This window comes from Haematobia irritans, chromosome 1 (assembly GCF_050003625.1).
Source record: "Haematobia irritans isolate KBUSLIRL chromosome 1, ASM5000362v1, whole genome shotgun sequence".
Classification (NCBI taxonomy): Eukaryota; Metazoa; Arthropoda; class Insecta; order Diptera; family Muscidae; genus Haematobia; species Haematobia irritans.
Genome location: NC_134397.1, coordinates 185886321 through 185899075, shown reverse-complemented (window position 1 = coordinate 185899075; position 12755 = coordinate 185886321). Strand labels below are relative to the sequence as shown.

General features: G+C 35.6%; 1 protein-coding gene across 1 annotated transcript; it reads right to left on the bottom strand.

Annotated features, from left to right (window-relative positions):
• Positions 1–3280: 3280 nt before the first annotated feature.
• On the bottom strand, positions 3281–3972 carry LOC142222281 (larval cuticle protein A2B-like). The gene is made up of 2 exons (XM_075292318.1): positions 3898–3972; positions 3281–3813 (listed from the first exon to the last, which is right to left on the bottom strand). The coding sequence occupies exons 1-2, from the start codon at positions 3907–3909 to the stop codon at positions 3286–3288; spliced, it is 540 nt and encodes a 179-aa protein (XP_075148433.1). The 5' UTR covers positions 3910–3972; the 3' UTR covers positions 3281–3285.
• Between the last annotated feature and the right edge of the window lie 8783 nt (positions 3973–12755).

The window sequence follows — 12755 nt, the reverse complement described above, 5'->3', positions numbered from 1 at the left end:
ATCTTCTTGGGGAGAAAATTCTTCCAAGCATATAATATTTTTGGGCTCAAAATGCTTCCAAACATATAATATGTTCGTATAAAACAAACATAATAATGTTTCGGCAATATCAAATAATATATGTGCTTCCTGCAAAATATGTTTGGAGCATATGTTAGAGAAGCGATTTTGTTGAGGGTGTAGAAATAAACTTTTTATAAAATTTTCTATAGAAATAAAATTTTTAAAAAATTTTCTATAGAAATAAAATTTTGTATAAAAATAAAACTTTGACAAAATTTTCTATGGAAATAAAATTTTGACAACATTTTCTATAGAAATAAAATTATTACAAAATTTTCTATAGCAATAAAATTTGGACAAAATTTTCTATAGAAATAAAATTTTGACAAAATTTTCTATAGAAATAAATTTTTTACAAAATTTTCTATAGAAATAAAATTATTACAAAATTTTCTATAGAAATAAAATTTGGACGAGTGGCAACCGTGATTCTCATGTGTTCTTGTTAACCTACTTTGTTTGTTCGGGATATTTCGTTTTGGTAGATTTTGCAAATTATTCCTCTCTAACTAAGATGTATTTCACAAATTTTCTTTAGAAATAAAATTTTGACGAAATTTTCTATAGAAATAAAATTTTGACAAAATTTTCTATAGAAATAAAATTTTGACATTTTCTAAAAAAATAAAATGTTAACAAAATAGAAATAAAGCCTTTAACAAAATTTTCTATAGAAATCAAATTTTGACAAAATTGTCTATAGAAATAAAATGTTGACTAAATCTTCTTAAAATTTTTGTAGATTACACTAGTTTACAAAATAATTTTTTTAGGTACATGTGATGAGATGTGACTTTTGAGCTGCTGAATTCGAAAACATTTAAAAAAAAAATTATGGAACAGTTTTTGAGATATCCCGTTATTTTTCGCTCTTTTTTCACTAAATAACTTGAGTTGCAAATGTCCGATTATATCGTTGTTGATACTTAAATGAAACGATGGCGAACAATCGTGTATAATTGGATCTGTCATAAGTTGAGAGGTTCAAAAATTATCGATGCATAAAGGGCAAATTTTCAAAAAAAAATCATGTTTTATAGTCGGAACGTGAAAATTTGCCCTTTTTGTATCCATATTTGTTAAACCACTTAACTTATCGCAATAATGTCCATCCGAGCTCGATATTAAATGGACTGACAACTCTGAATGTTGATCCAGGTATACTTAGGCTATTAGACGAACTTCTAAGGAAGAGACGCATTTCAGACACACTAGGACAAGCAAACATACAAAGGTATGTGAACAGAGGCACTCCTCAAGGAGGAGTTCTATCACCTCTTCTTTGGAATATTGCTATAAACGACCTTCTGGTTTCCCTAGAAAAAGAAAGGATACAAGTGGTGGCATACGCAGATGATGTGGCGCTAGCAGTCAGGGGAAAATTCCCATCCACAACCAGATATATTATACAGAGAGCTCTCCGGATGACTGAGAAATGGGCGAAAGATAATGGTCTTGGTGTAAATCCAGCAAAGACAGAAATAGTCATGTACTGCAAAGATCGCAAAACTCCCACGGTTAGGCCCATTTCCTTAGGGGGTACTGAAATTCCCTTTGGTGAGTTTGCAAAATACCTTGGCGTTATTTTGGACAGGAATCTGAATTTTAGGCTTAATATTGAAGAGAGGGCGAGAAAAGCCACGGTCGCTTTGTACTCGTGCAAAAAGGCAATAGGGAAAAAGTGGGGACTAAAACCAAAAATTGTACATTGGCTATACACGACAGTGGTTAGACCTATAATGCTATATGGTGTTGTAGTCTAGTGGCCGGCACTTCACCAGCCGACAAGTTTAGACAAAGTTCAGCGTATGGCGTGCTTGTGTATCTCAGGTGCATTCAGCAAGACAGGAACAAACTCCCTTAATGTCATACTGCATCTATTGCCTTTAGACATTTTGGCCAAACAGTCAGCTGCAACAACGGCTGTGCGGTTGCGCGAGCTATCGCTGTGGTCGGAAAAAAGTTACGGTCACAGTTCGGTCCTCAAAATAATGCCAGATGTGCCTAACGTAGTGGATTACACTTTGGCGAGTCCACTTTTCGACAAAAATTTTGAGACTCTAATTCCCAACAGTGAGGCGTGGTGTACACGGACCCCGGGGAATAAAAGATATATAGATTTCTACACTGATGGCTCGAAATTGGATGGCCAAGTGGGTTTTGGAGTATATTCTAAAGATCTGGAACTTCAAATAGCGAAAATATTACCTGATCACTGTAGTGTTTTTCAGGCTGAAATATTAGCAATAAGAGAAGTGGTGAATTGGCTGAGAAGTAATGCTCCACGCAATATTGGCATTAATATATACTCAGACAGTCAACCTGCAATAAAATCCTTGGACTCTGTGTTCCTCAACTCGAAAACGGCCATCGACTGCCGCAAATCTCTCAATGAGATGGCTGAGCAGCACAATATTCACCTAATATGGGTGCCTGGCCACAGGAACATACCGGGGAACTGCGAAGCAGATGAGCTAGCAAGGCTAGGAACTACCTTACATATTCCAGGGGAACTAGAATCTGTTGGTGTGCCTCTGGCTACCTGCAAGCTCTTACTGCGTGAGAAGGCTGTCATGATGGCAAATGGTCGATGGGAGAATTGTAAGGGTTGTAACGACACCAAGCAAATATGGCCCCATTTAAACTTAAACCGCACACTAGATATGCTAGTGTTCTAGAGACGCCAGATTTCACTCCTGATATCTGCTATAACGGGTCGCTGCCTGATAGGCGATTTTGCAAAAACTATTGGTGCGAAGTATAATGACTATTGTATGAGCTGTCATGATGCGGAGGAACAGGAATCAATAAAACACCTCTTGTGTGAGTGTCCTGCATTTTGTGTAAAGCGTAAGCAACTTTTAGGAGCATATAGCTTCAGATTACTGGCGGATCTGGAAAACGTTAATTTAAGCAGTCTGCTAATATTTTTGGAACAATCTGGTTGGTTCAACAAAGAAAAATAATCAAGAAGGTTCAGCGGTTCGTCATCTCAATACCTTTCTATTAAGTACCAACAATATAATTGGACATTTCTAACTCGAGATATAATTTGTTTAGTGAAAAAAGATCGATATCTCAAAAACTGTTCCACAAATTTTTTTTATTTTTTTTTTTTTGCTATTATTATTTATCATCATTTTTTGCTACTATTAAAAACTTATTAAACTAAATAACAATAAAATTGTTTAAATAATTAATCACAAACTGGCACAGGCATTCTTAATGGTGGGCAGAATATGTGGTATATGCTGGTGCAACAGATTTTACAACAGCGGGAGCAGAGTAGGTGGTATAAGCAGGAGCAGCATAATGAGCAACTGGGGCAACAGTCTTGACAACAGCTGGAGCGGAATAGTGAGCTACAGAAGCGGCTACAGCAGCTTTAGCAACCAATGGTTCACGGTGGACAACAGCATTGAAACCATTGACATCATCAGCGGTATATTGGACAGTACGTTTGAAACCATCAGCATCGATCAAAGAGTATTCACCACGAACAACATCACCATCACGTTCCTCAACTTGGCTCTTGGAATCACCTGATACAGCATCGTTGACACCATAACCATATTTGTATTGAGGATGAGGATCGAATTCATCATCAGCCTTGGCGTAAACTGGGTGGGCAGCAACATGAGCTACTGGAGCTACAGTTTTAACCACTGTGGTGGGTGCAGCATGGTATACCTGAGTGGCAGGAATAATACCAGCACTGGCCAAGGCGAGTAAAGCGAAGAAGGATACAAACTAAAAAAAAATACAAACAAAAAATAATTTTGATATTTGCATTGTGGGTCATTGGGATTTTTAAATGTTAACAATGTAACTTACTTTGAATGCCATAGTGTTTTCAATTAAATGCTGAGCTGTTGAGACCTGCTAATATTTGGTCTTACTACTTTGAGATGAAACGAGATAATGATATTGGTGTTCGAAACTCAAGCAGCTTTTATTTGACAATCATCAAAAGAGTTAAAAGAGAAGCATTTTCAAAGCTTTTGATAGCCCATTTGTCTTCGTACTGGACCTATGTAAAAGAAACTAAAATATGTCAATGTTCATATGGCATGTGCCAAACAACTACAAGCAGAGGAGGAACATAATTTTCGTAATAACTACTTCAAGAGATAAAACTTGTTTTTTTCTTCAAATTTATTAGAAACTATTTAGTTACCACAGGATAACTAACATAAAGTGCGTACACAGAAATTTATGACAAATTTTTAACTTCTATTTATTTAATCGCACTTCTACCCAGTTAGTTCAAATTTCAAAAATTTTATGAAAATCTTGTAATAATTATTATTTTTAACTCTTTTGCAGTTCACGCAACTCTTTAAAATCAGTTAAAAATTTTACTTAAAGTGGTGTACTCTGATATAGTTTGAAATTACAAAGATTTGGTAATTTTTTCGTAGTAACGTAATTTTTACTTACACGTATTAAACAGTTTTTTCATAGCAGTCAGTTCAATTTTATAAAACTTAATGATGTTTTTCTTAAATGGTAGTAAAAGCTACCACGATTTGGCCCTTAAGACAGCTTTACCGTCAGTAAGTTCATTTTTTTATACCCTGCGCCACACTGTGGAACAGGGTATTATAAGTTAGTGCATATGTTTGTAACACCCAGAAGGAGACGAGATAGACACATGGTGTCTTTGGCAATAATGCTCAGGGTGGGTCCCTGAGTCGATATAACCATGTCCGTCTGTCCGTCCGTCTGTCTGTGAACACATTTTTGTGATCAAAGTCTAGATCGCAATTTAAGTCCAATCGCCTTCAAATTTGGCACATGTTCTTAATTTGGGTCAGAATAGAACCCTATTGATTTTGGAAGAAATCGGTTCAGATTTAGATATAGCTCCCATATATATATTTCGCCCGATATGCACTAATATGGACCCAGCAGCCAGAATTTTATACCGATTTGCTTGAAATTTTGTACAAACATAACACTTAGTCGTATAGTCAAGTGTGCAAAATTTGATTGAAATCGGTTCAGATTTAGATATAGCTCCCATATATATCTTTCGCCCGATATGGACTTATATGGCCCAAGAAGCCAGATTTTTGGCCGAATTTGGTTGAAATTTTGCACTAGGAGTACAATTAGTAGTATAGTCAAGTGTGCAAAATTTGGTTGAAATCGGTTCATATTTAGATATAGTTCCCATATATATATTTCGCCCGATATGGACTAATATGGTCCTAAAAGCCAGAGTTTTGGCCTAATTTGGTTGAAATTTTGCACAGGGAGTAGATTTAGCATTGTAGCTATGTGTTCCAAATTTCGTTGAAATAGACTCAGATTTAGATATAGCTCCCATATATATCTTTCGCCCGATATGCACTTATATGGACCCAGAAGCAAGAGGTTTATCCCGATTAGCTTGACATTTTGCACAAGGAGTAAAATTGGTAGTATAGTCATATGTGCCAAATTTGATTGAAATCGGTTCAGATTTAGATATAGCTCCCATATATATGTTTTTCTGATTTCGACAAAAATTGTCAAAATACCAACATTTTCGTTGTTAAATCGCCACTGCTTAGTCGAAAAGTTGTAAAAATGAATCTAATTTTCCTAAACTTCTAATACATATATATCGAGCGATAAATCATAAATAAAATTTTGCGAAGTTTCCTTAAAATTGCTTCAGATTTAAATGTTTCCATATTTTTTTACTAAAATTGTGTTCCACCCTAGTGCATTAGCCAACTTAAATTTTGAGTCTATAGATTTTGTAAAAGTCTATCAAATTCTGTCCAAATCGAGTGATATTTAAATGTATATATTTGGGACAAACCTTTATATATAGCACCAAACACATTTGACGGATGTGATATGGTATCGAAAATTTAGATCTACAAAGTGGTGCAGGGTATAATATAGTCGGCCCCGCCCGACTTTAGACTTTCCTTACTTGTTTTTATTATTGTACACGAAATTTCTACCAATTTTAAAGAAATTTTCTACGGTTCAGTAAAATCATTAACTAGATTCTAACATAATAACACTTTTACGAGCTCATTGTTTATTACTGCAGAGGACATTTCTACCAATTTTAAGGACACTTTTGTAGGGGTAAGGGAATTTGTTGTTGGTATAGAAATTTCGTTTGTTCTTTATACATTTTTCAACGAATATAGTTCATTTTTATACCTTCCACCATAGGATGAGGGGTATATTAACTTAACCAATCCGTTTGTAACACATCGAGATATTGCTCTCAGACCCCATAAAGTATTTATCTTCTGGGTCGTGGTGAAATTCTGAGTCGATCTAAGCATGTCCGTCTGTCTGTTGAAATCACACTAACTTCCGAACGAAACAAGCTATCGACTTGAAACTTGGCACAAGTAGTTGTTATTGATGTAGACCGGATGGTATTGCAAATTGGTCATATCGGTCCACTCTTACGTATAGCCCCCATATAAACGGACCCCCAAATTTGGCTTGCGAATCCTCTAAGAGAAGCAAATTTCATCCTCTAAGAGAAGCAAATTTCATCCGAAATTTGGTACATGTTGTTAATATATGGTCTCTAATAACCATGCAAAAATTGGTCCACATCGGTCCATAATTATGTATAGCCACCATATAAACTGATCCCCCGATTTGGCTTGCGGAGTCTCTAAGAGAAGCATATTTCATCCGATCTGCCTGAAATGTGGTACGTCGTGTTGGTATATGGTCTCTAACAACCATGCAAAAATTGGTCCACATCGGTTCATAATTATATATAGCCCCCATATAAACCGATCCTCAGATTTGGCTTGCGGAGGCTCAGAGAGAAACAAATTTCATCCGATCCGGCTGAAATTTAGTACATGGAGTTAGTATATGGTCTTTAACAACCATGCAAAAATTGGTCCATATCGGTCCATAATTATATATAGCCCCCATATAAACCGATCCCCAGATTTGACTTGCGGAGCCACGAAGAGAAGCAAATTTCATCCGATCCGGCTGAAAGTTGGTACATGGTGTTGGTATATGGTCTATAACAACCACGCAAAAATTGGTCCATATTGGTTCCATAATTATATATAGCCTCCATATAAACCGTTCTCCAGAGTTGACCTCCGGAGGCTCTTGGAGGAACAGAATTCATCCGATCCGGTTGAAACTTAGTACGTGGTGTTAGTATGTGGTCTCTAACAATCATGCAAAAATTGGTCCATATCGGTTCTTAATTATATATAACCCCCTTATAAACCGATCCCCAGATTTGGCTTGCGGAGCCTCTAAGAGAAGCAAATTTTATCCGATCCGGTTGAAATTTGGAACATGGTGTTAGTATATGGTCTCTAACAACCGTGCCAGAATTGGTTCATATCGTTTCATAATTATAAAGGGTGATTTGTTAAGAGCTTGATAACTTTTTTTTTTTTAAAAACGCATAAAATTTGCAAAATCTCATCGGTTCTTTATTTGAAACGTTAGATTGGTCCATGACATTTACTTTTTGAAGATAATTTCATTTAAATGTTGACCGCGGCTGCGTCTTAGGTGGTCCATTCGGAAAGTCCAATTTTGGGCAATTTTTTCGACCATTTCGGCCGGAATAGCCCGATATTCTTCGGAAATGTTGTCTTCCAAAGCTGGAATAGTTGCTGGCTTATTTCTGTAGACTTTAGACTTGACGTAGCCCCACAAAAAATAGTCTAAAGGCGTCAAATCGCATGATCTTGGTGGCCAACTTACCGGTCCATTTCTTGAGATGAATTGTTCTCCGAAGTTTTCCCTCAAAATGGCCATAGAATCGCGAGCTGTGTGGCATGTAGCGCCATCTTGTTGAAACCACATGTCAAAGAAGTTCAGTTCTTCCATTTTTGGCAACAAAAAGTTTGTTAGCATCGAACGATAGCGATCGCCATTCACCGTAACGTTGCGTCCAACAGCATCTTTGAAAAAATACGGTCCAATGATTCCACCAGCGTACAAACCACACCAAACAGTGCATTTTTCGGGATGCATGGGCAGTTCTTGAACGGCTTCTGGTTGCTCTTCACTCCAAATGCGGCAATTTTGCTTATTTACGTAGCCATTCAACCAGAAATGAGCCTCATCGCTGAACAAAATTTGTCGATAAAAAAACGGATTTTCTGCCAACTTTTCTAGGGCCCATTCACTGAAAATTCGACGTTGTGGCAGATCGTAAGTCTATTCATGATGAAATGTCAAAGCATACTGAGCATCTTTCTCTTTGACACCATGTCTGAAATCCCACGTGATCTGTCAAATACTAATGCATGAAAATCCTAACCTCAAAAGAATCACCCTTTATATAGCCGTTCTCCAGAGTTGACCTCCGGAACCTCTTGGAGGAGCAAAATTCATCCGATCCGGTTCAAATTTGGAACGTGGTGTTACTATATGGCCGCTAACAACCATTCCAAAATTGGTCCATATGGGTCTATAGTTATATATAGCGGATCCCCAATCACACAAAAATTGGTCCATATCGGTTCATAATCATGGTTGCCACTCGAGCCAAAAAATAATTACCAAAATTTTATTTCTATAGAAAATTTTGTCAAAATTTTATTTCCATACAAATTTTTGTTAAAATTTAATTTTTATAGAAAGTTTGTTAAAAATTCATGTCTATAGAAAATTTTGTCAAAAAAAAATTTTTTATAGAAATTTTGTTAAAATTTAATTTTTACAGAAAATTTTGTCAAAATTTTATTTCTATAAAAAATTTTGTTAAAATTTCATGTCTATAGAAAATTTTGTCAAAATTTTATTTCTATAGAAAATTTAGTCAAATTTTTTTTCTATAGAAAATTTTGTCAAAATTTCATTTCTATAGAAAATTTTGTCAAAATTTTTTTTCTATAAAAAATTTTGTCAAAATTTTATTTCTATAGAAAAGTTTGTCAAAATTTCATTTCTATAGAAAATTTTGTCAAAATTTTATTTCTATAGAAAATTTTGTCAAAATTTAATATCTATAGAAAATTTTGTCAAAATTTCATTTCTATAGAAAATTTTGTCAAAATTTTATTTCTATAGAAAATTTTGTCAAAATTTCATTTCTATAGAAAATTTTGTCAAAATTTTATTTCTATAGAAAATTTTGTCAAAATTTTATTTCTATAGAAAAGTTTGTCAAAATTTCATTTCTATAGAAAATTTTCGCAAAATTTTATTTCTATAGAAAATTTTGTCAAACTGAATTATATACGTATTTAATTTAATATATACCACGTATGGTCGTACTTACAATTTAGAAGACGGTGTTAGGGGGTTTTACGATACGATGCCATCAGCAAGCGTTACCGCAACCCAAGTATTTCGATTGTGGATGATAGTGTTTAGAAGCAGTTTCTACGCAATCCATGGTGGAGGGTAGATAAGATTCGACGTGGCCGAACTTACGGCCGTATATACTTGTTAAAGACTCTGATGGCACAAGAAGAACAAAATCGGAGAAAAACAAGTAAGGAAAGTCTAAAATCGGACGGGGCCAACTATATGATACCCTGCACCACTTTGTAGATCTAAATTTTCGATACCATATCACATCCATCAAATGTGTTGGGTCTATATATAAAGGTTTGTCCCAAATATATACATTTAAATAGCACTCGATCTGGACAGAATTTGATAGACTTCTACAAAATCTATAGACTCAAAATTTAAGTTGGCTAATGCACTAGGGTGGAACACAATTTTAGTAAAAAACCAGTAAGGAAAGTCTAAAGTCGGGCGGGGCCGACTATATTATACCCTGCACCACTTTGTAGATCTAAATTTTCGATACCATATCACATCCGTCAAATGTGTTGGGGGCTATATATAAAGGTTTGTCCCAATTACATACATTTAAATATCACTCGATCTGGAAGAATTTGATAGACTTCTACAAAATCTATAGACTCAAAATTTAAGTCGGCTAATGCACTAGGGTGGAAAATTAGTAAAAAAATTGTGGGAAACATTTAAATCTGAAGCAATTTTAAGGAAACTTTGCAAAAGTTTATTTATGATTTATCGCTCGATATATATGTATTAGAAGTTTAGGAAAATTAGAGTCATTTTTACAACTTTGCGACTAAGCAGTGGCAATTTTACAAGGAAATTGTTGGTTTTTTGACCATTTTTGTCGAAATCAGAAAAACATATATATGGGAGCTATATCTAAAGCTGAACCGATTTCAACCAAATTTGGCACGACTAGCAACAATGCTAATTCTACTCTCTGTGCAAAATTTCAACTAAATCGGAGTTAAAAATTGGCCTCTGTGGTCATATGAGTGTAAATCGGGCGAAAGCTATATATGGGAGATATATCCAAGTCTGAACCGATTTCAACCAAATTTGGCACGCATAGTTTCAATGCTAATTCTACTCCCTGTGCAAAATTTCAACTAAATCGGAGTTAAAAATTGGCCTCTGTGGTAATATGAGTGTAAATCGGGCGAAAGCTATATGGGAGATATATCCAAATCTGAACCGATTTCAACCAAATTTGGCACGCATAGTTACAATGCTAATTCTACTCCCTGTGCAAAATTTCAACCAAATCGGAGTTAAAGATTGGCCTCTTTGGGCAAATGAGTGTAAATCGGGCGAAAGCTATATATGAGAGCTATATCTAAATCTGAACCGATTTGGCTGGTATTTTGCAAGTTTTTCGAGACCCATAAAATATTCGGATGTACGGAATTTGAGGAAGATCGGTTGATATACACGCCAATTATGACCAGATCGGCGAAAAATATATATGGCAGCTATATCTAAATCTGAACCGATTTTTTCCAAAATCAATAGGGATCGTCTTTGAGCCGAAACAGGACCCTATACCAAATTTTAGGACAATCGGACTAAAACTGCGAGCTGTACTTTGCACACAAAAATACATCAACAGACAGACAGACAGACAGACAGACGGACAGACAGACGGACTGACAGACGGACAGACAGACAGACGGACATCGCTAAATCGACTCAGAATTTAATTCTAAGCCGATCCGTATACTAAAAGGTTGGTCTATGATTACTCCTTCTTGGCGTTACATACAAATGCACAAACTTATTATACCCTGTACCACAGTAGTGGTGAAGGGTATAAATATGGGAAACATTTAAATCTGAAGCAATTTTAAGGAAACTTCGCAAACGTTTATTTATGATTTATCGCTCGATATATATGTATTAGAAGTTTAGGAAAATTAGAGTCATATTTTCAAATTTTCGACTAAGCAGTGGCGATTTTACAAGGAAAATGTTGGTCGAAATCAGAAAAACATATATATGGGAGCTAAATCTAAATCTGAACCGATGTCAACCAAATTTGGCACGCATAGCTACAATGCTAATTCTACTCCCTATGCAAAAGTTCAACTAAATCGGAGTTAAAAATTGGCCTCTGTGGTCATATGAGTGTAAATCGGGCGAAAGCTATATATGGGAGCTATATCTAAATCTGAACCGATTTCAACCAAATTTTGCACGCATAGCTACAATGCTAATTCTACTCCCTGTGCAAAATTTCAACTAAATCTGATTTAAAAATTGGCCTCTGTAGTCATATGAGTGTAAATCGGGCGAAAGCTATATATGGGAGCTATATCTAAATCTGAACCGATTTGGCTGATATTTTGCAAGTTTTGCGAGACTCTTAAAATATTCGGATGTACGGAATTTGAGGAAGATCGGTTGATATACACGCCAATTATGACCAGATCGGTGAAAAATGTATATGGCAGCTGTATCTAAATCTGAACCGATTTTTTCCAAAATCAATAGGGATCGTCTTTGAGCCGAAACAGGACCCTATACCAAATTTTAGGACAATCGAACTAAAACTGCGAGCTGTACTGTGCACACAAAAATACATCAACAGACAGACAGACGGACAGACAGACAGACGGACATCGCTAAATCGACTCAGAATTTAATTCTAAGACGATCGTTATACTAAACGATGGGTCTCAGACTTTTCCTTCTTGGCGTTACATACAAATGCACAAACTTATTATACCCTGTACCACAGTAGTGGTGAAGGGTATAAAAACTTATAAATTCAAATTTGTCTCCTTGTCTAAAGTCATATTTAAATGTGTCATAATTGTATCCTTGCTTCAATTACCTTCTTCTTTGACTCAGAGAAATTTCCTAGCTCCACCAATGCCGAGAGCAGAAACAATTTTTGGTGTTCGGGCGAAACGTGGATTGAACCCATTACCCTTTGTATGCAAGGTGAGCGTGTTAACAATTGCACCACGGGGTCTCCCAAACCCCCTGTTAATCGGCCAATTATTGTCAACCTACTACCAAGTTCAAATGGAGATTCTGTACCACTAAGCTAACCTGTACTGGTTGATGTCCTATTTTAGTTTTAGCTCAGTGATAAAGGGTCTCCATTCGAATTTGTTTTTATAAAGTGAGTATAGTAGAATGGCAATCTGTGGCGTTTGATTCTATTTTAAGCTCTATTTCAAAGGACTTCTTAACTAGTTAGCAGGGCTTATACCTACGGCATTTTCGCTGTAATACATAACTATCCAACCATTCTTTTTAATATGTTTAGGTCATTATGCATTAACCACAACTTCCAATTATAGTAAAGAACAATGACCTTCCGAAATTCCAAATTGCGTTAGGTCAGTAATCAATTTTCTCTGTTCTTTTTCTCCTATAGCATAAAACCAACCAAGTAACCACATTATCTT